The sequence below is a fragment of the Mesoplodon mirus genome, assembly GCF_964341445.2.
Source record: "Mesoplodon mirus genome assembly, chromosome: 4".
In the NCBI taxonomy this organism is placed as follows: Eukaryota; Metazoa; Chordata; class Mammalia; order Artiodactyla; family Ziphiidae; genus Mesoplodon; species Mesoplodon mirus.
In genome coordinates, this window is record NC_138979.1 from 125,125,865 (window position 1) to 125,151,642 (window position 25,778).

Below are 25,778 nucleotides of genomic sequence, written 5' to 3' on the forward strand. Positions count from 1 at the left end.
GTCTTATTTTTAAGCCTCTTTCACGTTTTCTTCCTTTTCAACCCTTTTAATAGTTACTATTCCTTCTGAATCATAGTTCATGATATTCTACCCTCTTCTATTCTTTCATCTCTTAAAAATTAGTATAATTGAGAATCTTTACACTTAGTTAACAAATTCTCTAACAAAAATCCTTAACAAAATGGAGTTAAGTTTTGTAAAATGTAACCCTGGTGCTGGTTAATAAAGGTAGACAAAATTTTTTTTATAACAATGATTTTAATTAAAGTAAAATACTAACTTGAATACTTTTTATTGAAACATTCTATTAAAATAAACATCATGTCCAAATACTTCCCAGAAATAAAATGGCCCTACTCTGATGAATGGGGAAGTCTATAATCTTTGATATACATAACACTTTAGAATATTCAAGGTTAAATGATATAATTTAAACTATCTTTAAGTATTCAAATTCTTAGTGACTAATGTCAGAACTATTCCATTAAAACTTCCTTTATTTCTAAAGATTATACAGATTTAAAGTGGAGTCCTACCTTCACCAGATCACACTTGCCATATTTGAGCTAAGTGAAACCAGAATTTACTGACTCCTAATTTGGTCCCATTTCTTCCAGACCACTACAACCAAAATTCCAGTAACCAGAACATTTGCTGTGTTCTATAGACATATGAGGTGTTTTATTTAGACCATTTCTAAGGATTCTGCTTCAAAGGTTTTACATGCAGCATTCAAGCTTATTTTAATGAATACAGTCTAGTCTTTGAGAGATCATGTATCATCAAGGTCTGCAGAGTTTTCATTATCATTTGCAACAAGGGCTTCTCTATTCTCGTAAGTCCAGAAGCCATTCAGATCAATTAGAATGGTGGTGACTGTGTCTCCTTGATTACTGTTGATTAAATCCTGAAGAGAGATTTTCAAAGGATCCTTTGGTTTTACCATGTCAAAGATTTCATCCTGCAAGAGAGGAAAAAATACAATGAAATCTGATATCTGATTCACTTAATTTCTATCATACAGTGATCTAAAATTCAGGGCTGGCACTTGAGCTTATGTAAAATTTTTTGTTCCAGTTTTTTCTTTTTCACTTAACAGGCAATCCACCTCTTCTCTATATGCACAAAATTTTATTGGAAGATTCCTTAGGTACAGGCATACCCTTGGAGATATTGTGAGTTCAGTTCCAGACCACCGCCATAAAGTGAATATTGCAATAAAGCTAGTCATGTGAAATTTTTGATTTTCCAGTGCATATAAAAGTTATATTTACACTATACTGTAGTCTGTTAAGTGTGCAATAGCATTATGTCTAATAAAATATACATACCTTAATTAAAAAATACTTTATTGCTAAAAAAATGCTAACCACCATCTGAGCCTTCAACGAGTTGTAATCTTTTTGCGTAATAACACCAAAGATCACAGATCACCATATAACAAATGTAATAATAATTATAATAATAATAATAATAGAATATTGTGAGAATTACCAAAATGTGACACAGAGACACCAAGTGAGCAAATGCTGTTGGGAAGATGGCACCGACAGACTTGCTTGACTAGGGTTGCCACAAACCTTCAATTTATAAGAAATGCAATGAAAGAAGGTATGCCTGTATGTGTCTTATAGAGAAACTGAAGCTCAGAGTTTAAGCTGCATAGCTAATTAGCAGCAAAACTAATGCAGTGTTCTTTGAATATATGTTAACTAACTACTTATATTTTTCTGTTGTCTTCTAACTAGTGGTAAAGCAAGGCCTTGATTTAAGTGCAAACTTGGCTCAAAGTAAAAACTTAAATGCTTTAGAGCCAAGACAGTGACAAAGCTTCATTTCCAATAATGATGTCAGCCTTTTACTCTGGACCTGGAATGGGTGGGGGGAGCTCGGTATTAAAGAACTAGTCATCCACAGTGACACTAAATTGTGCTAAAAATGACTGGAATATATGGAAGAACCTCTTCTATATTATGAAGTGTACTATAAGGTTACTTACGGGGAATTAGTACATGTTTTCTAATCTGTTTGTAGTAAAATCACTCAAAGTATTTAATAGCATTTAAAGAGGCAAATTGCATTTTTAAAGGTTAGAACAATTCAGGTAAACGAAATGCATGAACTTTTAATCTTGTGTGTATGTGAAACTTCCCTTTCCAGGTTGGTGGCAGTTTAAAATTATTAGTTCTTAAGTTGCCAGTTGTATAGTTTCAAATCTGTCTCACTTATATTAAACCAAAATAGCCCTTTATCTCATTATACTTGGTTAAAACTGGATGGGTTATTTTATTACATTACTTCACCTGAACCAATACTGGATACTCAAAGTGTTTCATAGCTGGTAAAAGTCTGATTACTAAAATGCTAAGTAGCAGGATGTATTTCAAATAGTGGTAGTTTTCATACTGTAAGATTGATGTCTCCTTAAATACCAAAGCAAGCAAGACCTTTGAAGTAGCAGACTAAAAACTTGCCTGAACCTAAATAGCTCCCCCAAATTCAGTTTACAGTGGAATAGACTACCAAAGGATACAGGCTATACTGATTCTCTTAGTTTTCGATCAAAATGAATGAATGCTTCCAATGAGAACAAGACTGACAATGCTAAAATCTTATACTGCACATATCATTAGTCCAAGTATGTTCTCAGTTTCTAATGACTTAAATATTAATTCAGAACAAATAACAGCAAATACTTGATTTGGTTCAGTATTTCATAAGTTGCTTTCACGTAAAAACTTCATTTAATGCAAATGATTATGTGGTGTTATGTAAATTAAAGAAAAAAAGTAACCTTGACGTCTTGAAATGAAACAGGATCCTGTCCATGGATTTTCATTAGTTCTTGTATGGCCTGTATTTAGTAGAAATAAATCTTTAAATAAAAAACAAAATACGCAACATTCCCTGTCCTGTCCCATGGTCCCTTTCCAGTTCCATTTGCTATCCTATCAGACCATAGGCCTCATCGTTTTAACCACTCTTGCCAATATTCTCAAATTCCTTGACCTTGCTTCACATCTGTTGAGCAAAACCTAAACACTGGATCAGTGTAACCATCAACCTTTCTAGACCTACACCTTAGCCATGGAGAACTTCATAAAGAAAGTACAGATTACTATTGCATAGGAATGGTCTCCAACCCCAGATGGGCCTTTAACAGGCCTAGCAATTCTGTTATGACCTGCTTCTCCCATTTTCCAGGAACGCTGTTCATACCTTCACCATTCTTTAAGGCACCCAATCCACCACCTCCCCTCCCACCCTACACTTTCTCTTCTACTTGACAGAAAAAATGGAGGTAAACCTCCCTCAAACTCTTCTCTTTTATGAACTTTAACAAAAAAATACTGACTGAGAAACTACTGTGATCCAGTTGAACTAACAAATGTTTTAGGTGGGAGTCATTCACTGGAAAATGTGAAGCTTAAAATTCTTGGAAAATAATATGTTCCAAGTGCCTACTCTGTAGTGCCACTGATATCAGAATGTGCACAGGGCATCTCTTTGCAGCAGATGAGAATCTGAGTACACTCGAAGCTACTAGAGCAGGAGACCTGGATGGAATGATCTAGAGTGCACCATCTGGGCCCAGCTTTTATCCCTGGGATACTGATGTACAAAGGCTCTAAGAACAGTCCAGGACTGCAGGGCTCAGCACCAGTAACATTTTACCTTAGCCCATACAACCAAGCCTAAATAAACTTTGATAAAATAAAGGTATGAAATATTTTCAATGTATTTAATAAATAAAATTTAATATTCAAAGAGTAGAGGATACTATAAAAAAATCTTTATGAAAAGGGATTGAGTACTTCCAAAAGATATATTTACTTTGTTTTCCTAAAACTGAATTTTCATTTAATAGGTCTGCCTAAAGTGGGGGGCATCCCTATGATGGGTGGTATTATATTCTCAGATGAGCCACTGATATAAGCCCATGTAGCATTCAATTTTTTAAAAAATGCATCCTAATACTGGGATTGTAATTTATCCTTATAATAATCTGCAGTCATTACTACCTAGAAAATCATAATAGAAAGCTTTTCAGGGAATTTAACATGAAATTATGAAATATAAACTCTGAAACTCAGAAATCAGATAAAGTTATTTTAAAAGTATCAAAAATTTTTTAAGTGGAAAAGAAAAAGCCTCTGGGGGAAAACTTCTTATGACAAAGATGTGAAAATGTCATTTTTATTGTTTAAAAAAATTTCTTCTTACTATCAATCTTAACCATATAAAAATCAGATGGTCTTCTGAAAACTAGCTATAGAAATGTGGCAATGGAATGGAACACTACTGTACAAAACCTTTCCATAAAGTAGAAAAGTCACCGTTCAAACTGAGGAATGATTTATCTTTTTTTTTCTTTTTTTAGCATCTTTATTGGAGTATAATTGCTTTACAATGGTGTGTTAGGATTTATCTTACAAGGGAAGACATTCCTACGTTTACACCTGCTGCAGCTGAATGCTTATCAGGTAAAATACAATCAAATTCCACTTCAGAGCTCATCATGCTATTCTCTGAGACCACCTACGGCACAGAACAAGTATTTCAGCAAATCTGTTTCACACTGAAATGCAGCCCACAACTCTAGCCAATTTTTAAATTTATATTTTTTACAGCATAGCAATTAAAAGAATCTACAGGTGCCAGATGTGCAGAACTCCTGTGGAAAGGAGTTACCTTTTCTGTACTGTATAAAGTTTCTGTAGGATTTTACATACTAGTTTTTAATCACCAAGAGCATACAATTTCTCAGGTATGTTTGTATCTCCACTGGCTAATAACCTCTGACGTATATTTACACACTTTTTAGTATTCTATGACTGATCAAATCAGTATTGATTTAGCCCATTTATGTTTTTAGAAATAGAAAAAAACAAAACTAAAACCTGACTTGATTTCCTTCTGAAATCTGTTAGGTAAACGCTTTTGTTAAATTTAAACATCCCAAGTTAGATAAAATTGTCATTGGGTAGATAATTTAAACCAAATTGTATAACAAAGACACATTTACACAAATGAGACTTACCCTAAAGAAATAATTAAGGGAAAAGACATTCAGATATCCTTTGTTCTCAATGTCAAGCAATTTGAAAATATATTGCAGAGCTGCAGGTTCTTTTCTGTTTTCTAATGCAAGAACAAAATCCAGGTAGGTCTTATAGTCCTATAGAAAAGAAAATGACATTCGTTAGAGGCCTTATTTGTAATTAACTTTTCAAGTGACTGATGATTTGAAGATGTTTGTAATCAAAGATGGCTATTTTTTAAAAAATATGAAATGAAAAATCCGTACTTAATATATACTTAATGTTGGTTTCTAGGAATTCTACATAGCAGTTTATCTGTACAGGACAGTTTGAGGGGGCACAGCTCATTTTCTTATAAGAGATTTGCTGTGTTAAACCATAATTTTCATTCATAGCCTTTTGAAATGGACAGGACAGTGACTAACCTTTGCATGTTGCCACTAAATTTGTATTTTCATTTCGGTGTGGTCATTCTGAAATAGTTTTAAACTTTAATTCAGATGATTTCCAAAAAGTCATCTTAAGAGTGCCAGAGTGGCTTCCCTGGTGGCGCAGTGGTTAAGAATCCACCTGCCAATGCAGGGGACACGGGTTCGAGCCCTGGTCCGGGAAGATCCCACATGCTGTGGAGCAACTAGCCCGCAAGCCACAACTGCTGAGGCCCACGCGCCTAGAGCCCGTGCTCTGCAACAAGAGAAGCTATCACAATGAGAAGCCCATGCACCGCAACGAAGAGCAGCTCCCGCTCACCGCAACCAGAGAAAGCCCGCACGCAGCAACGAAGACCCAACACAGCCAAAAATAAACAAATTTATTAAAAAAAAAAAAAAGAGTGCCAGATATCCTACAGTGATCTGACACTGTTCTCATCCGAAAAGGGGGCAAGAGAGTACAAATGAAGGCTGAAAAGACATGAACAGAACAGAAAGCTTTCTCTATGAAAAAGGGATAGTCACAGATTACTTTTTCTGCATGTTTAAAAAAAGTAAAGTACTTGGGAGATTCTCACTTGAAAAAGTTTATAATCTTGGAAAGGATTTTCTTAGGCTAAGATTAAGAATTCTTTTCTGCATAAATCATAGTATAAAGAGCTAGATATGCAGCCTCATCATGGTCTAAACTCCATGCCTAACTGTAGCTTCTGATTTTCTTTATTCACCAGGTTATTAGCATACTCCAAGCTCCTCACTGTTAACTGCAGGCAGCTGTGGGAGTCATGAAGCAGAGTTTTTGCACCTTTCCCTCTTTCCCTTTGCAGTTGGCTAACAATGGTGTTATTTAGAAAACTGCTATTAAAGCTAAATGATAAAACCTAAAACCCTGATTCTCTTCTGACAGTATGACCATTTCTTAAGCATCATTGGTTTGGAAAAGTTATCAGATCCTTAACACATACTTTTAATAGCAAGAATGGTGATTTTAAAATGCTATTTAGAATTTTCTTCTCAAGTATTTTGCATTGTTGTGATCAAAGGACAGGTGCACGTTAGTAAATCTTTAGCTGCTAAGGTAGCCACTTAGAGTAATACTACCTGATTCTTAGATTTAAATCATGGCATATGTGGTACTATATCTGACCTGGTAATTTAATGAATGAACCATCTATATGAAAACAGTCAATAGGATTTACCTGTTTTTCAGTTTTTTTTACTAGTCCACACTTCTCTACAACAGGTGCACCGACAATGAAATGAACAAAAATATTAAAATTTTGTTTGCCGAGTCCATGAGGGAAGTAATGTTTTTAAGCAAATTTACCTTAAGATCAAAGGCTCTGAATCTCAAATAATTTGATCAGTTCATACTTCTTAAGATACTGTTATACACTGATATGAAAATAATGCTGTATCATATCAAGAAAAAGGCTTTTGTGATTAAGAAAATGGACAGAGGACCTGAAGAGTCATTCTTCTTTTTTTCTTCTTTTTATAAATTTATTTATTTTATTTTATTTATTTATTGTTTCTGGCTGCTTTGGGTCTTTGTTGCTGCTTCATTGCTTTTCTCTAGTTGCAGCGAGCAGGGGCTACTCTTCATTGCAGTGCGCGGGCTTCTCACTGCAGTGGCTTCTCTTGTTGCGAAGCACGGGCTCTAGGCACACGGGCTTCAGTAGTTGTGGCACGTGGGCTCACTAGTTGTGGCTCGAGGGCACTAGAGCACAGGCTCAGTAGTTGTGGCGCACAGGCTTAGTTGCTCCGCAGCATGTGGGATCTTCCCGGGCCAGGGCTCGAACCCGTGTTGGCAGGCCGATTCTTAACCACTGAGCCACCAGGGAAGCCCAAAAGTCATTCTTCTGAAGAAGACATCAGATGGCCAACAGGCAGATGAAAAGATGCTCAACATCACTAATCACCAGGGAAATGCAAATCAAAACCACAATGAGATATTACCTCACACCTGTCAGAATGGCCACCATTAAAAAGATAACTAACAAGTGTTGGCAAGAATATGCAGAAAAGGGAACCCTCATGCACTGTTGGTGGGAATGCAAACTGGTGCAGCCACTACGGAAAACATTATGGAGGTTCCTCAAAAAATTAAAAATATAACTACTCTATGATCCAGAAATTCCATTCCTGGATATTTATCTGAAGAAAATGGAAACACTAATTTGAAAACATACATGCACCCCAATGTTCACAGCAGCATTATTTACATTAGCCAAGATATGGAAGCAAAATGAGTGTCCATCAACAGATGAATGGATAAAGATGATATGGTATACATATAAAATGGCATACTACTCAGCCATAAAAAATAATGAAATCTCTGCATAGGGAATATAGTCAATATTTTACAATAACTTTGGTATGTAATCTATAAAGACAGTGAATCACTATGTTGTATACATGAAACTAATATAACATTGTAAGTCAACTATATTTCAATTTAAAAAAAAGGCTTTTGGAAATTGTGGAAGCCTAAATTTTTAAAACTTAAGAGATTTAAACTACTACCATTTCTCCATCATAAGTGAGACACTCCTGGAAAACACGGTCTAAGAAGACATTGGTCATGGTTGCTGTTCCATAGCGGGAGAGTTCTTCTTTACTGAGCATGCCATTGTGATCCTTATCAAGATTCAAATATTGGCCTTGGGGAGAAAGATGATAAAAAGACACTTATGACCAAAATAAAATTCTAACTAAAAGACAAAAGAATAAACACTAACAAAAAGTTATTTTTATTGGTTAATATTTTGATTTTAAACTAATTATGTTACAGTCATGATAGACATCTGCTATCCCTGCAATCTCTATCAGAACAACTGTTAAGCCAGAACCAGTCAAAGAAAACTCATCATAAAGGTTATGCCTTTATGCTATTTCACTTAACATCATTATTTGTTTTCAGTTTGCAACCTTTTATAACTTTCCTAGGATTCTAAATTAGATGGAGGTAGGGGTCAACCAACATAAAGCACTGAAATGCTGGCACTTGAAAGCAGAGGTCAAGGTTGCCAAAATGAGTCACAAGACCACCCAAAAGGACAATGTAACAGACGAATGAAATTCAAGAAAAAAAGCAAACTAGGCCCTAAAACACACCCCTCTATGGACCCTGAGAGTAGCATTTTATCACAATGCAAGATCACAGGTGATATTCATAATAATGTTCCTGAGTCAACAATAAAAAAATCAAACTACGTCCTTTATGCTGAAGTGTTAGAAATGTACTAACTTAAATAAGAGTCACAAAAATATAAAACGCTGATATTTAAACAAGTAAAATTTAATAATCTAGAATATAAGCTCATAAGGAAACTGAATACTTTGATCTTAAGGTAAATTAGGCTATGTATAAAACTGTCCTTTGAACACCAGTTAATGAAACATTAACTGAGGAATGGATAATTCAAATTATAGCATTATTATAAGAACATACCATACACCCGTAGGGCAGAAGGAGCAGAAAACCAATTTGTTTCTTGACTCTCCTTGGACAGTTCCTCATCCCTTAACTATATGAGCATAGAGACATAATTAGAAGATAGCAACTGTGAAGTGATATAATTAAGTAGTTTAAAACATATTTACCTCCAATAAATCATCTAGGAAGCTGCATGCTAAAATATCTTGAATTTTTATCTTCCCTTTAAAGAACATAAACACAATTACTTAATTTTAAAAACAAGAGCAACTCAATTTTATAAGGGTATTATTTTAGAAGAGCAATCGCACAATTGATATTTTAAACTTCCTAGCTCTCATGCTCCAAAGTCCTTACTATGCATTTCTGTGAAAAGGGAAATCTGCAGGGAATATTTAATAAAATCTCATATAGGTATGTCTACCTATATACCCCCAACTATATACATCCAATTGAGAAATTCCAAATTTACATTGATACCAGATTCCAAAAAAAGTTGTGTTAATTTTTTTGTGGTTGTGGATATGATACTGTCAGTAGTCAAATAAGGAGACTGTTTCCAGTTTTCCTTTGCAGGTTCTGGAATAGAAAGCAATATAGAGGCGTGGTTAAGAGAGATGGGATTTAAATGCCACTTCTAGACATGCAATCCATCTAAGTCTTAGTTGCTTCACACATAAAATGTGGGTAATACCACCTTCCTAATGGAGTTATGAGAAGAAAATGAAAGAATCTATGTAAAATGCTTAGCACAGTACTTAGTACATAATAAACAGTCAAAACTGTTGGCTATTATTATTGCATAATTTCCAAGGAAAAAGATGTGTGTGTGTGCCTATAATGGAGACGTTTAAAAAAACGGACAGCTACCCCATTCTGTGATGGACTCACAGCTGCATTTTCAAGGACAGAAGGAGTATCGGGCTTTGATTTGGGCCTCTGTCCCAGACACATGTATTTAAGCCTAGCAGGTTAGAATAGTTGATAAATGTACTGTTAATGAGGCAAAATTTACAAATCTGATCCTCATATAGGATAGTTAACTTGAAAATGAGAAAAACACATCATGGCTAAATGGTCCTCCTATCTCCCAATTCATATTTTTGGTCAAAAAGAAGAATGCTCCAGTATATTACCTATCAGGAATAGCAAATTATATCAGAATACCTGGCTTCTTAGAACTGGAAAGAATATACTTCATTTTAGAGATGAAAACATTGTAAAATGTTAGGTGATATTCCCACCGTCACACAGCTGATTATGGTTGGCACAAGTAAATCAAAAGATCTACATGTCAAAAGATTTATATATTAATGGCAATAACATGTTAGGAAAATAAATAACATTTTAAAGACTTTTCTCTAGTTATTGAGATTTAGAAGTAATGATAATCTCATAATATCTAAGTTAGATAAGATTTTCTTTTACCTGTTCTTAGAGGGTCTAAAAAGAAGAAGAACTTCCTAACTGCTGTACAAACATAAAAGGAGTAAAAAGATTTTTCCAGCCCATCTAATTGTGGCAAAGTAGGGATAAGTTCCAATATGTAGTTTTCTAAATCCTGAAAGAACAAAACAAAATAAAACTTTAAAGGGTTAAATGTCTGATCTTGTTTCTTCATGAGATACTGGAATATAATTTCAGTCCTAAAAATTATTCAGTTGTAAAACTATATGAATGATGAAATAAATTCATTTGTGACTGAGTTTCAGATATTTTTCTTGGCTTGCTGTTTTCTTTTAACTTTGTTTATGATGGTCTTTGCTCTCAGATTTTTAAAAATTTAGCTGAACTTATTGTTTTTTAGACTTCTGAGCTTTGTCATACTTAGAAAGGCTTTCCCTATTCCAAGATTATATATTTAAAAGCCTCTCATGGTTTCTTATATTTATTTTAATCATTTCATTACTTTTGCTTTATCCATTGTAAAGTATAATGTTTCTAGTTCATTTGAGACACTTTATAATTTAAGTTGTAGGACAGATGGCATCTCAAACACGGTGTGTCCAAAACTGGACTCTTACTATCCCCAACCCTGGTCCTCACCCATATTCCCCTATTCCACCATTTATTCAAAGTAAAAAAGTTAAACTTGGTTCCTGCCTTTTCTTCACCAAGGCCCCCACCCCTTACCCCCAAAATCTAATCCAGCAGCAAATTTTTGTCATTGTTGGGGTGTGTGTATCCAAAATATATACTGAATTAATCTATTACTGGCTTCTACAGACATCACCCTGGTCTGGGCCACTATCATCTCTCACCTGGACAACCACAGTAATTTCCTAATTATTCCTTCTTTGACTCTAGGCTCCTTACAATTCATTCTCCACACATCCAGTAATTTTTTAAAATGTAAACCAGGGAGTTCACTGGTGGTCTAGTGGTTAGGGGCCTGGAATTTCATTGCCGTGGCCAGGGTTCAATCCCTGGTCGGGGAACTGAGATCCCACAAGCCACATGGCCAAAAAATAAATAAATAAAATAAAAGGTAAACCATATCCTGACAGATTCAGCTTAAAAATTCTGATGGCTTCCCATTAGTCTCAATATAAAATCCAAACTCTTTATCATGGTCTAACAACCCAATATGTGGCCCTGCCTACTTCTCCAACTTCACCTCCTGTCACTCTAACCCTCGCCCATATGCTCCAGCCACACTGGCTTCCTTCTGCTCCTAGAACAGGTCAGGTTTAACTGTGCCTTGGGGACACTGAACTTGCTGTTCCCTCTGTATTACATTTTCATAAGGCTGGCTTCTTTCTCATCCTTCATGGCTAAAACTCAATCACTATCTCAGAGGCAGCTCTTACATCTTATCTAAAATAGTTCCCCAACCCCAGTCATACACTTTTAGTACCCTACTTTCTCCTTAGAACTTGTCACTCTTTGAAATCATGTTGCTCATAATTTAGTGTCTGCCTCCCCACTCTGCTAGGAAAAAAGCACCTTAAGAATAAGGCTTAGCAATGTACCTGGCACAAATAAGTGTTTGGTGATTGCTTATTTAATAAGATTTAGTAAGTGAATGAGAGTTTCCCTATACTACTCAAATTACAGATGTTGGCTCTGGAAATTACTGTCTTTTAAATAAGGGAGAAACAAAATCTGGTTTCAAAAGGCAAAGTGCCAAGGTTAGGAGAGTTATTTCTTTTCTTTCAGAGAAATGTTTTCTTTCATTGAGAGAAGGGAACATTACTCCCTTTTAAACACAACTACAGAGATATACTGTTGCTTTTCTCTCTCTTCCTCCCATTCCTCTTTCAATTTTTGTTTCCATTCATGGGAAGAGGCAAGAAAAGTTTGTTTTGTAAACCATCTAATGGCTGACAAGAATTCTCAGAGCTATAGAAGTACTCCAATATCTGACCCGAGTAAGTATCAACCAGTGTTTAATACATCTTCCTTGCTAAAGACAGATGGATAGAAGCAAGAACCTTTTACTGTCAAGCTGATCTGAACCTTAAAGGACAAGAATTATACTGTGGCCCTAGAAAGGTTTTTAAGTGTAAGTATCCAGTAGGAGCTAACAGATTCTATCTATAGAAATCTGGATAAAACAGAGTGCAACAAATTATAATAGGAAACATAAACTGTAACAGGGAATTTACATCTCTTTAAATTTTATATCTGAATATTTATTTAAGTGATTAATTAACCTGGTTCATATTTATGCATAACTCCCTTCCCCCTTTGTATATATTTGAGAAAAAAAGCCTGAGCTGAAAAGAAGATAGATAGATTGACTGATTGATTTACTTATTTATTTGCTTGCTTGCTTGCCACGCTGCGCAGCATGTGGGATCTTAGTTCCCCAACCAGGGATCGAACCTGGGCCCCCTGCCTTGGAAGCTCTGAGTCTTAACCACTGGACCACCAGGGAAGTCCCCATATAATTGAGATACCCACACTTACAAGAATAGTGATTTGGATCATGAGGCTATAATATAATTCTCTGTTGATAACCTGTTGATAACCACATTAGTGCCTAATGGGAAATAAATAGCCTCTTGGTAACTGACCTTACAACCCAAACCTGAAGGTGGGACTATAGTCACATTATTTTTCTTATATTTCCAAAAAAAGGAAAAACTACTGGCCCTTACATTTTAAAACAGTCATACACTGATAACACTCATGAATAACCAAAAGTTTTTCACTGTTTCTTCAATGATTTTTAATCCAGTTAAAACATTACATTCTTTTCTTCTCCTTTAAAAGGCTTTTTTTTTTCTTTAAAGGTTGGAGAAAAAGAATTTAGAAAGGAATTTTTGTGACCAATATACACTTAAAAAGTTCTTTAGTAACACGTTATTTGTAAAAACAAACAAAGCAGAGAAACAAAAACAAAATAAGAATTATCTGTAATCTCAACACCCAGTGATAACTACTGTTTAGCATTTTGGTGTCTACAGCATTCTGGTGTCTAGCATTTATTAAAGTAGGTTAATACTTACAGATTCCCGAAGATACCCTTGTCCAGCAACATCATATAAACTGAGGCCTATTCTTGTTTGATGAAGCCAAACTGACAATAAACAAGAAAATGAAATATAATTATTAAGATCTATCCTTTAGTATATATATATGCATAAAAGGAGATAGATTAGAGAGACAAGCTAATTTAATGACTCTATAAACATATTTTTCTCACATATATTACTTATCTCATTAATCCAAAAATTGTTTGAAACAAAATAAATATACCATAGAATTAACTGCAGATATTAACAATTCTACCATGCCTAAAGTGACAATAAAGTTGATGCCCTTGAGAATACTGGTGTTCCACCAAAACAGGAGTTCTGATATTATGCCTTTAATGAAGCAGCTTTTATTCTACTGAGGTTAATTACCACAACCAAATATTAAAGCTGGTACACACAGGACTTGACAGGTCATTATGGAACTTATAGGAATCATAACAATTCCAACTTGTTTAATAAATACTCCTTGAGATGAAGCTACAGTTGTGAGTTTGAAACTATCCTCTCAGGCAACTCAACCTGTAATATATTGGCGAAATAAAATTACCAGTGAATTAAAGTATTTCAAATAACCATCCATTAAAACTCTTGGTTCAGCTTTTGATATATCTAGTTAGCTAGTATCTTCAAGATACATGAGGCTTTTGTTTTGTTTGTTTTTTATAATAATGAACCCAAATGTATGATAGAAACTTTCAGCTCTAGTAAGTTCCAGGAGAGAATCATAATAATAGGAAAACAAATCTTGGTCAAAAGACAAAAATTCTGTTATTCAAATTTACTAAGAGTTGTTTGACATGGAAGGGATACTATAAAAGCACTGACTGGAAACCTACTTGATTCCCAGATAGAAGGAGTTCAAATACAATGAAAATGAAATCACCTTTTCTCATGACATAATTAAAGAACTGCATGATGGAAATTCTTCCATAAGAATCTGTATGAAGGAGTTTAGCAAAGACTTTTGCTGCGAAAAATTGCCTAAGGAAAGGAAATAAAGATTAAATCATCTGCCAATATAATATAAAAATGACTTCTGTATGATTTAGCAGACAACAGCATAAATTCAAACAATTAAAAATCAAAGTGGGAAGAAAATCAAAGTGAGAACTATAGTTCAAAACTTAAAATATTAAGCCATACGTCTTTAATTCTATTGTCTTAAGAATGAGGACCTATAATGCTGTAAATAAGCTATATTATTTCTTTTAATAACTTTATACCAATGTAATTTTCTTGACTGTAAATAATTTTATTAAACTTTATTAGTTTAATGAAAAGCTGACTCAAATTATCATATTATTGACTTAAATTTTCATTAACATTTACTTGAGGCATTTAAAATGCTTAACATAACATACTCCTTTGTTAATCATATTCTTACTTGCACTTTGGTCCAGCTTTTTCACCAACCTTTAAAAAATTTTCATAATTAATCATTGCTTCCTCTCCAATCATGGGTGGTGTCTGGTGCTTGTCCAGCAAAAACCATAAGTTCTTAGGAGAATTGCAGAAATTAAGATGTTATAATCAACAGAACAAAATTTAAAAACATAGTTAAATGTGTTATTTCCATTAAAGTGATAGACTACTGTAGGGTCAAAATGCAAGGGTTTAAATCCCAGCCCTGCTCTGTGATCTTGGACAGTAGACTTAAAGTTTCTGTTTCAATTCTCATCTGTAAAGTAAGGATAACAGTGTCTACATCATATAGTTACACAGATTAAAGAGGAACGGTATATGAAAATTTTAGAACTTAGTAAACACTCAATAAATGCTAGCTATTTTTTTTTTTTTTTTTTGCCGTGCCACACGGCATGCAGAACTTCCCTGCCCAGGGATCGAACCCACACCCTCTGCATTGGAAGCGTGGAGTCTTAACTACTGGATCACCAGGGAAGTCCAATGCTAGCTATTTTTATCATGTTATCAGCAATCAAAAGGATAATAGGAGATGATCGTCTTCTTAATATTACTCCCTACAGTAGTGGTTCTCAACCTTGGCCACACATTAAAATCACCTATGGACTTTAAAAAACAATACAAAACTATCCTTGGGACACACAAGCTTTGCACCTGATTCTGGTGGGAACCATCGCTACAGAGCCTGTGCTTTCAGTCACTCTGCACTACTGGCTCCATTTAGGCACCCCGAGATCCCACATGACACATGTAGTACAAATAAGAAATGGCGAACCTCCAAAGCAACCTTTCATTCCATTCTTACCTGTAATTCTTCATTATCTAACAGTTCCCTGCTTTTCCTCTGCAGAAAGACGGCTCTGGATTCTTCTCTTAATTTCTGTAGTAAGACCTCATCTTCAGCTGGCAGCTAAAAATACACTGTAGAGTTAATTTCTACACTTAAATTCTAGACTTGGGTTATGTAAAATGTATTTGGCCTCATAAACAACTATGTATGCTACTGTCTCCAAATTACTTTTTGAATCTCAATCTTGCTTAATTTCAAGTCATCATTTATTTAAAAAGTTCATTTAATAAAAAGAGATCCACAGAGAATTCAGTGATCAGTGAGGCCAGTTCTGCCTGGAAAAGGCTAACCATCTAGCCCAAGTTTCTTTACTTAGATCCATACAGGTTTACTTAAAAACTAAACACAACATTTAGTATGTGCCCACAATATATCAGGCATCAATACACAGGTTCTAATTTAATCCTACTAGCCCTGTGAGATGCATTTCATCATACTCAATTTAGAGGTGAGGAAATCAAGAGATGGATGACTTTATCAAGAACACATATGCAGTTAGCCAGTCCCAGACTAAAGATTTAAATCTGCAGAGTCCAAGTCTGTTTTAATTTCTTATGAGCTGTTTGGTTTGGTTCCCTGTACTCCTCTGTCCCCTCAATTTCACACCTAATGTTAATGACTTGCCCAAAGTTGTACAACTAAAGTAACAAAATTTGAATCCGGGTCTTCTGACATCAGGGATTTAGTGTATTTTCTCTTCTCCACCTCATTTCCATTACTGGGTAGTTAGGTACCTCTCCCAATTAAGTAAACTTTAATGCTATTTCCTAGTGACTGCTAGGAGTAAAGTACTATGACAGGTGTTCAACGTAGGATAACCATCCCCAAACTAAATGTATCAGAATGTCATGCTCTTATTTTACTTTATGACCACCACTTTTTCTATTTTCTCAATGTAGCTCAAGTTTCATTTTATATTTGTAGAGCACTGTTCCCATTGTAACCTTAGACTAATATAGAACTAAATTAGGATTGGCTGAAGAGCGAGTTTTAGCCAAGTATGCTTTCTGAGACTGGGTCACCTTACTTCTTAGAGATAATTAAGCCAATGTCTACTAGTTGGCCTCCAAAGCAGAGGTTCGTCCTCCTGTGGTGATTTCCCTAAGCAGGGCTTTAAAATGACTCATTCTAACAACTTCAAACAATTTGCTTTGAGTATTTCTTCTTATTTTTCTGTAACTTTGCCCCATTACATGTAGCTAAGTAACCCACAGTCCAAATTGGGGGCTATGGTTTTCACTTTTTATTTCTAAGAACTAAGATGCCATCCCTCCCATCAAAAGGGATGGAGAAGGAATATGCATTAGGAGGTGAGGCTGGGGCTGAGACTGGGATTGTGCTCCAGTTGCTAGTCAACCAGCTAACCAGCTAAGGAGAGAAGTGGTGACCAAAGATGACAGGTGGTTTCTCTAAAGCAGTGGAGTGGAAGTAGAGGAAGAAGAAACAAGGGAAAGAACATCCCACAAATCCACATCTGCAGACCAGAAACCATCAGGGATCTGGAGGAGGTCAGAGAAGAGACAGAAATGGGGGAAAAGGGGATTCCCTCAGAAAACACAAGGGGACGGTTGGTACTAGAAATACAGGAAAGTTGAGTCCTGGGAATGGAGTAATGTCAGCACCTGAGGGCAGTTCCTGGGTTAGTAAGATAACGCTTTCACAATCCTGATTACATGAAATAATGAATATAAAGTGCTCTGAAGTATGTAGACACTCAATAAATGGCAGTCCCCTTCCCATTCCCCCAGGCTATAAAAAATTCTCAGTTGTCTAACTGCCTCTTATTAAGAAAGTGTGAAATGCAAAAAAGCAACAGCAGTATGTATGATGTGACCCCATTTTTGTTAAACACACACACACACACACACACACACATATAGAAATATGTAGAAGGATTCATGTAAAAATGTTTATTTACATCTCTGGGCAATGTTATTATGGGAAAATATCAACTTTACCTGTTTTTTCTCTTTTCCATGACAAACGTGGATTAGTCATATAATTCTTAAAAGGCTGGGAGACATATAATATTACAAAAAAGTTTCCAATAAAATGGTTCACATGTACACAAGTACAAAAAAGTTTGTACTTGAAGAAATAAGTTAAAAGTATCTGGATAATCTACCTCACTCTTTGATGCAAGCAAAACAAAATATTTACTTTCTTTGCAAATAATGTTGTAATTAATTGAGTTTAGGAGGTAACAGGTTTAAGAGATATTCAGCTAAAATTCCAAAGTTAACTTTTCTATAGTAGTTACATTTCCCATAATACTAAATAGGACTTATTCTTTTCAGTAGCCTTCAATTTCAGCTGTAAATATCTTTCTTAAAGTCTTACTGTTTTATCTATAACCCTTCTCAAAGCCTTCTTTACTGTTTTGGCACAAGGAAACATATAATTAAGTATAACTCTTAAAGTTTTCCACTCTCAATCTATTTTTCAGTTTAGCCTTGAGCAAAACATTTTACACCTTATGAGTAAAAGACAAAGTTAAAAATTGTGATCAGCCAAGTAAATCTAAGTCTTATAGAAAGCCAGGCAACATAATCCAAAAGAATACCTACTACTAACATCCATAATAAAAATTAGGAGGAAGGAAAAAGCCTACAGTTCAAAAAAAGTGGCAAATAACAACTTTGTGTTCTTATACCTACTTATATGAAAAACCAAGATTTAATCAGGTCAAAAATAATAAGGTCAACTGGAATGAAACAATAAATATACAAAATTTAAAATATAATCCATTTGTTTATTTATAAAATGTAAGATTTTTAATCCCATTTGAAAAATTACATTTCATTTACAAACTCTGCAAGACATTTGCTTAGATACCACTTACCCTATAATAAAACCGGGGAATGGTCTTATAGAATTCATTTGTGTTTTTTCTACCTCCTTTCCATTCTGAGTAATATTTGGTAAATAAATCCATTTCTTCATCTTTTAATTCTTGTTCACTTTTTTTTTCTGGTAACAAAACATGTTAAGGAGGGGAAAGCACTTTTAAAATCAAACAATATTTTTTTCAAGACATCTATACACTATGGTCTAATTACAGTACAAAAAAGGCCTTCACAATTGTACTTAGACACTAAGCATCTATATTAACTTTCTTGAAATACCAAGAATCACTATCTTCAACTGAAACAGCCTCCTCTACATCTTCAACCAGTTCTCAAGATGCTCCCTCCACTTATTTTTAGCACTATACTTGTCTCTTTCTCAAGTCATTGCCTCTCTTATAGACCTGACATGCTCTAATTCATTCAATCAAAAGTTCTCACTGAGCACCTACTCCAAACAGAACACTGCACTAGACACTGGGGCTAGAGCAGTGAGAAACTAGGCACAGCCCTTGACCTCATGGAGTTTCAGCGTCATAGTCACTGTTCCTCTACCTATCTGAAGCTCACACCTCAGGGTGCTATTACCCAACCTGCTTGCTGCTGGCAGATGGCCATCTCATTTAGCCATTCCTCCACCATGAACCATGAGACTGGTGCACAGCTTTCTTCACCTGCAATCATTAAGGAAGAATAAACATTTATGTGGGTGAAGGTACCCCCTCAACTCTGAAGGCTTTCACCTCTACTGTACTCTGTTCACTCAGCAAGACCACAGATCTTACCTGTTCCTGTTCTGAAATCTTAAACTCTAATATACTCTCAAAAATTTTCTCTCCTTCTGGTTGTTATTCAAAACCTCACTGCACTGGCACAAAAACAGACATACAGATCAATGGAACAGGATAGCAAGCCCAGAAATAAACCCATGCACCTAGGGTCAATAAATCTACAACAAAGGAAGCAAGAATATACAATGGAGAAAAGACAGTCTCTTCCATGAGTGGTGCTGGGAAACCTGGACAGCTACATGTAAAAGAATGAAATTAGAACATTCTCTAACACCATATTCAAAAATAAACTCAAGGGCTTCCCTGGTGGCGCAGTGGCTGAGAGTCCGCCTGCCGATGCAGGGGACACGGGTTCGTGCCCCGGTCCAGGAAGATCCCACATGCCGTGGAGCGGCTGGGCCCGTGAGCCGTGGCCGCTGAGCCTGCACGTCCGGAGCCTGTGCTCCGCAACGGGAGAGGCCACAACAGTGAGAGGCCCGCGTACCACAATAAATAAATAAATAAATAAATAAATAAACTCAAAATGGATTAAAGACCTAAATGTAAGATCACATACTATAAAACTACTAGAAGAAAACATAGAACACTCTGACATAAATTGCAGCAATATCTTTTTGGATTCATCTCCTAGAGTAATGGAAGTAAAAACAAAAGGGACCTAATTAAACTTAAAAGCTTTTGCACAGCAAAGGAAACCATAAACAAAACGAAAAGACAACCTACACAACGGGAGAAAATATTTGCAAACAATGAGACCAGCAAGGGATTAATTTCCAAAATATACAAACAGCTCATACAACTCAATACCAACCCCCCCCCAAAACCCAACAAAACAAACATTCCAATCAAAAAATGGGCAGAAGATCTAAATAGACATTTCTCCAAAGAAGACATCCAGATGGCCAACAGGCACATGAAAAGATGCTCAATATTGCTAATCATTAGAGAAATGCAAATCAAAACTAAAATGAGGTATCACCTCATTCCGGTCAGAATAGCCATCATCAAAAAGGCTACAAATAAGAAATGCTGGAGAGGATGTGGAGAAAAGGGAACCCTCTTGCACTGTTGGTGGGAATGTAAATTGATACAGCCACTATGGAGAACAGTATTGAGGTTCCTTAAAAAACTAAAAATAGAACTCCCATATGATCCTATAATCCCACTCCTGGGCATATATATGGAGAAAACTATAATTTGAAAAGATACATGCACCCCAATGTTCACTACTGGAGCACTATTAACAATAGGCAAGACATGGAAGCAATCTAGACGTCCATCGACAGATGAATTGATAAAGAAAATGTGGTATATATATATACAATGGAATATTAATCCATCATAAGAATGAAATAATGCCATTTGCAGCAATATGGATGGACCTAGAGATTATCAAACTAAGTGAAGTCAGATAAATATCATATGATATCGCTTATATGCGGAATATGAAAAAAAAGATACAAATGAACTTATTTACAAAACAGAAAGAGACTCAGACATAGAAAACAAGCTTATGGTTACCAAAACCTCACTGCACTTCAGCCTCATTGAGATCTTCAATTCTGTGATCTGTTTTCTCAAAAGTTTTTCCTCTTCCTGATCTCACTTCCTTCTCAACATGCATATAGTTGTTCCCCGAAACTCCTGCCTGCATTTCTGCCATATCTGCCTTGTTAATTTTTAACCTTGGACCAATTTTATAATCTGTTTACTAATGCTCAATGGTGCTAGAGAAAACTACCAAATTTTGCAAATATTTGGTCCCACAAATTTATTTCACGGTTACTAATAACTCAGCCTCCCCAAACCACCAATACACATTTTATTTGCGCTTGATGTCCTCTTGGTGACTGACTGCTCCAGACTTTCACTACATTCCTCAAGCCCCCTGTGTTCACCCTCAACAGATGAGAATCCCACCCAGTTCACCAACAACTGAGTCTACTGGGCATGGATACCCACAAACATCTAAGTGGAGTGGGAGGACAGGAAGGTATCAAATCTGCATCTTACTTTCTTCCTGCCAGTTTCAGGGGAAGACGTAGCTCTTCTCTCACCCAAGGCTGACCCCTCATTCTCCCATCTCCTCCGCAAAACTCCTTCCTTTCTACCTGTTGCCACACATAATTCCTTCTTCCTCATCCACTTTCTCAAATGAAAGGCCTGTTTTGGCGATCTCTACTTTCTTACCTCTCACTATCTCTTTATGCAATCCTGCCACTCTACGAAAACTGCCAGGGCAACATGTGACCTAATTGTTTAGTTTAATGGACACACCTGTCCTTGATTTCTCTGTTAAATTTGATACTGTCAATGATTCTAAACTTTTTGTGGCTTTAATGAGACCACACTCTGTTGATTCTCCTATTTTAGGGCTATTTCTTCTTTTTTCTTTTTCTTTTTTTATTTAACTGATCTACTTATTGTGTCTTTATTTATTCCAATTTTTATTGGAGTACAGTTGATTTACAATGTTGTGTTAGTTTCTGCTGTATAGCAATGTGAATCAGTTATATATATACATATATGCACTTTTTTATTTTATTTATTTAAAAAAAATTTATTTATCTTTGGCCGTGTTGGGTCTTCGTTGCTGCACGCGGGCTTTCTCTAGTTGCAGCGAGCGGGGGCTACTCTTCGTTGTGGTGCACGGGCTTCTCATTGTGGTGGCTTCTCTTGTTGCGGAGCATGGGCTCTAGGCGCGCGGGCTTCAGTAGTTGTGGCACGTGGGCTCAGTAGTTGTGGCTCGTGGGCTCTAGAGCACAGGCTCCGTAGCTGTGGAGCACAGGCTTAGTTGCTCCGCGGCATGTGGGATCTTCCCGGACGAGGGCTCGAACCCGTGTCCCCCACATTGGCAGGCAGATTCTTAACCACTGCACCACCAGGGAAGTCCCCTCTTCTTTTTTCTTAATCCTCTTCCTCTATCATTTCAACTTTCATAGTTTAACCTCTAAGCCCCAAACCTATGTCACTAACCCAGACATTGCACTAAATTCACGCATTCAAAACAAAATATTTTCATCCTCATGCTCCAACATACCTAGAATGACTTTCCCTATCCCTCACCTTACTACTCTTCTTCTAATTCCATATTTCCATCTCAATAAGTGGTACCACTATCATCCAATCACCTGAGCCCAAATCCCAAGAGTCACTTTCATTACATCATTCAACTATTCTAGGGATACACAAGTATATGTGTGAGTGGATGAGTGCATACACACATGCAGCTTTCAACAGTGTCAGGGATACTGACTCTCTCACTGAGATAAAGTTGACCCCCCCCAAAAAAAAATGAAGGTGAGGAAGCTGCCTATCCAGATATCCAGGAGGAACTGCATTCCAGGAAGAAGTAACAGCCAGTGCCAACGCACGAAAATGGGAGTGTCCCTGGTGTGTGCAGGGAAGAGGGAGGCGGCCAGTGCAGTTGCAGCAGAATGAGCCAGAGGGAATAGCAGGAGATGAGGGACACCAGATAATGGGGGAGGCAGGCCACCAGGCCTCTGGAAAGACCTTGGCTTTCATTCTGATGAGGGAGAGAGCCACCAGAAGGAATTAAGAGGCTAATGCAGTAATCCAGGTGACAGATGGCGGTGGCGTGGGCCAGGGTGGCTGCAATAGAGGTGGCTAGGGGTAAATTTATTCTGGATATATTTTCTTTTTAGTCCCAGGATTTGCTGACACACTGGATGTGGGTATTGGAGAAAGAGAGCAGTCAAAGATGTCTCCAAAGGTTTTGACCTGAGTAGATGCGATTGCCGGCAACTAAGATGGGGAAAACTATGAGTGAGCAAGTTAGGAAGGAGAGTGGGAGTTCAATTTCAGACAAGATTAAGATATTAGATCCAAGTGGCCATGTCAGGTAGACAATTATTGATAGATATATGAACCTGGAATTTGGGATGAGGTCCAGGCTAGAGGTATACATTTAGGAGACATTAGCAAATAGACATTATTTAAAATCGTAAGAAGGTGAGTGTAGACAGAGAATAGACACTGACCAAGGCCTCAGCCTTGGGCCCTCCAATGTTAAGTTCTTGGGAAGAAGAGGAAGAAAAAGTAAAGACTGAGAAGGGATGACTGATGAGGTAGAAGGAGAACTAAGAGAGTGTGTCTCCCAGAAACCAAGAGAAGAAAGTATGTGTAGGAGGAGTGAGTGACCTACTATGTTCCTGGCAGGGGCTGCTGGCTGGTCAAGTAAAATAAGGACAACTGAGCACTGGAACAATGTGGGGATCACTGACAATCATGACAAGCAGGAATCAGAGACAACGACAGATTCAACCAACAACTCTTTTAACAAGTGTTGCTATACCGAGGCATAGCTACAGGTGGAAGTTAAGAAAGTTTCTCTAAGGTGGGAGAAATAACACCATGTTCATATGCTGATGGGAGTGAATGAGAAAGAAAATCTCATGATACAGGAGACAGGATGACTGTAGGAGTACATCCTTGAGGAGGCAAAAATGGGATCTAGCACACTGATGGAAGAAATAGCCTTCAACAGAAGTACAACCTATATGATTTACTTACTATTTTATCATCTCTGCCAACACTAAAGTGTAAGTTCTACAAGGACAAGGATTTCTGTTTACTGCTACAGCCTAGGTTATCCAGATAACAGACATGCGATGGAGTGGGTTTAGGAGTGAAGCGGAGGAGAAAGCACAAGTACAGGTAAATTTTCCTAGAAGTTTTCCTATAAGGGGTGCAGAGAAATGTAGCAAAAGCTGGAGGGGGCTGTGAGATCAAATGATTTTTTTTTAAATGATGGGGGATATTACAACATGTTTGTCAGAGCTGATGAAAATGAACCAGTAGGGAAAGAAAATTTGATGGTGCATAAAGGAGGGGATAAGGCCAGAGTGAAGTCAGTGAATAAAAGAAAGAAACGTGATCCAGCGTTGGAGTACAGGGACTGTTGGCCAGTTCACCATTTTAACAGTGAAGGCAGAGTGCACGGTTGCCTATAGTGGGTGGGGAGTGGGGGGGCGCTGACAGAAATGGTAAATGGGAACAGGTGCGATTCTTCTCTGACTGCTTCTACTTTCTCAGGTATATATACTAGTTCATCAGCTAAAGGTAAGGAGTAGATAGGACATACTGGAGGATTGGAGGTTTGGGAGATGAGAGGAACTGCCTTAGAGTGTAGGAGAGTGAATGACTAGGGAAACGCGGAACAAGTGTAAATGAATGACTGAAACACCTACTTTAGGTTAGTGGACATGAATTAAAAGTGAGGGAATTCACCAAGGTTCCGTTTTTCTCTAACCACGTTCAGCTGTCCTGGATGCAGTTGTGAAATAGTAAAGATAGTTTTAACCAGGTTGATTAACAAACGTGCCGTAGAGGGAAAGATATAAGGAAAAATGGATTATTAAGTCTAAAATGGATAAGGAGGGAAGTGAAAAATGTAACAATAAAAAGGCGGTAGGGGTAATGGATTATAGGTTCTGGTAGGATCAAAGGGTTGATGGCGCCAGGTCTCTCAATTATCCCTCACAAGTCTAGGTCAGGACCATGCAAGTGCGTGGCTAAGGTAGCTTTTCATTCCCGCAAATCCCTTCCCAGGGAAGTGTGGGTCAAAACTCTCTGGAGGGCTTCCCTGGTGGCGCAGTGGTTGAGAGTCCGCCTGCCGATGCAAGGGACACGGGTTCGTGCCCCGGTCTGGGAAGATCCCACGTGCCGCGGAGCGGCTGGGCCCGTGAGCCATGGCCGCTGAACCTGCGCGTCCGGGGCCTGTGCTCCGCAACGGGAGAGGCCGCGACGGTGAGAGGCCCGCGTAACGCAAAAAAAAAACAACACAAAAAAACCCCTCTCTGGATCCCTAAAACACATCCCAGTCAGCCTCCTTTGTCAGGAGAGGTTTTACCGAAGCGAAAGGCACGGCTCCCAGGTGCTGCTCCTCCCCATCCATCCTCCCCCCACCTCCCGGAGTTTAGGGCCTGGCTCTCTCTGCGAGCGGCCCCTCCCAAACTCACTGTTTGGACTGGTGTTGGGCGTCGCTATCCGCCGGCGAAGAATTTCTTTCCAGTCCATGGCTAACTCCAGCCCAGCAGTTCCCGCATTTGCTGTTTACTAACCGCTCCACCCCCTGACAGCTCCGGCGTCAACACTGCCCAGCCCCGTAAAGGTTATGAAGGCCGCTTAGTCGCCATCTTGGACGCGGGCGGAAGTCGACTAACCCGGCCAAATCGATCACCGTAACCACTGCGGAGAATACGGCGATCACGCTAACAGCAGGGAGAGCAGACGTGAAAGAAACGGAGAGGGAGCCTCCTTAAGGCAGCTTTCCAGCTTCACCACGCCGTATTTTAAAGGCGCAGAAGGGAGCCCGCCCTTTTATTTCATCTTGGCCCTTTGGCACTTGTGCGCCACGTGATCCCGGAAGTCCTTTGGCTCTTCCGGTTCGAGGGACGAGCTTTCTAATTTCACAGTTTCTTTTCATTGTTCATGGCGGATATCTGGAAGCC

The 25,778-nt window shown here is 37.4% G+C and overlaps 1 protein-coding gene across 5 annotated transcripts; it reads right to left on the reverse strand.

Annotated features, from left to right (window-relative positions):
• Window positions 1-256: 256 nt before the first annotated feature.
• On the reverse strand, window positions 257-25,509 carry PPP2R3C (protein phosphatase 2 regulatory subunit B''gamma). 5 transcript variants are annotated; one of them, XM_082617399.1, is made up of 14 exons: window positions 25,287-25,478; window positions 19,108-19,188; window positions 18,511-18,638; window positions 15,624-15,728; window positions 14,781-14,893; window positions 14,280-14,377; window positions 13,367-13,437; window positions 10,341-10,473; window positions 9,080-9,135; window positions 8,928-9,003; window positions 8,000-8,136; window positions 5,042-5,179; window positions 2,795-2,854; window positions 257-961 (listed from the first exon to the last, which is right to left on the reverse strand). In XM_082617399.1, exons 1-14 carry the CDS (start codon window positions 25,342-25,344, stop codon window positions 773-775), a joined length of 1,443 nt encoding a protein of 480 aa, XP_082473525.1. In that variant the 5' UTR covers window positions 25,345-25,478; the 3' UTR covers window positions 257-772. The 5 variants fall into 5 exon arrangements, with proteins under 5 accessions (XP_082473525.1, XP_082473526.1, XP_082473529.1 ...); XM_082617400.1 differs by lacking the exon at window positions 19,108-19,188 and having other exon boundaries at window positions 25,287-25,459; XM_082617401.1 differs by lacking the exons at window positions 257-961; window positions 2,795-2,854 and adding an exon at window positions 4,215-4,539 and having other exon boundaries at window positions 25,287-25,509.
• Between the last annotated feature and the right edge of the window lie 269 nt (window positions 25,510-25,778).

What these genes read in the sequence shown, in the direction of transcription:
- PPP2R3C (XM_082617399.1), bottom strand. Translation starts at nt 25,344, where the DNA reads ATGGACTGGAAAGAAATTCTTCGCCGGCGGATAGCGACGCCCAACACC. An exon ending in TTCCCCGGTTTTATTATAGG is followed by an intron (nt 15,729 to 18,510) that starts GTAAGTGGTATC and finishes GTGTATTTTTAG; the next exon opens with CTGCCAGCTGAAGATGAGGT. An exon ending in CCCTTAATTATTTCTTTAGG is followed by an intron (nt 2,855 to 5,041) that starts GTAAGTCTCATT and finishes TACTAAATACAG; the next exon opens with GCCATACAAGAACTAATGAA.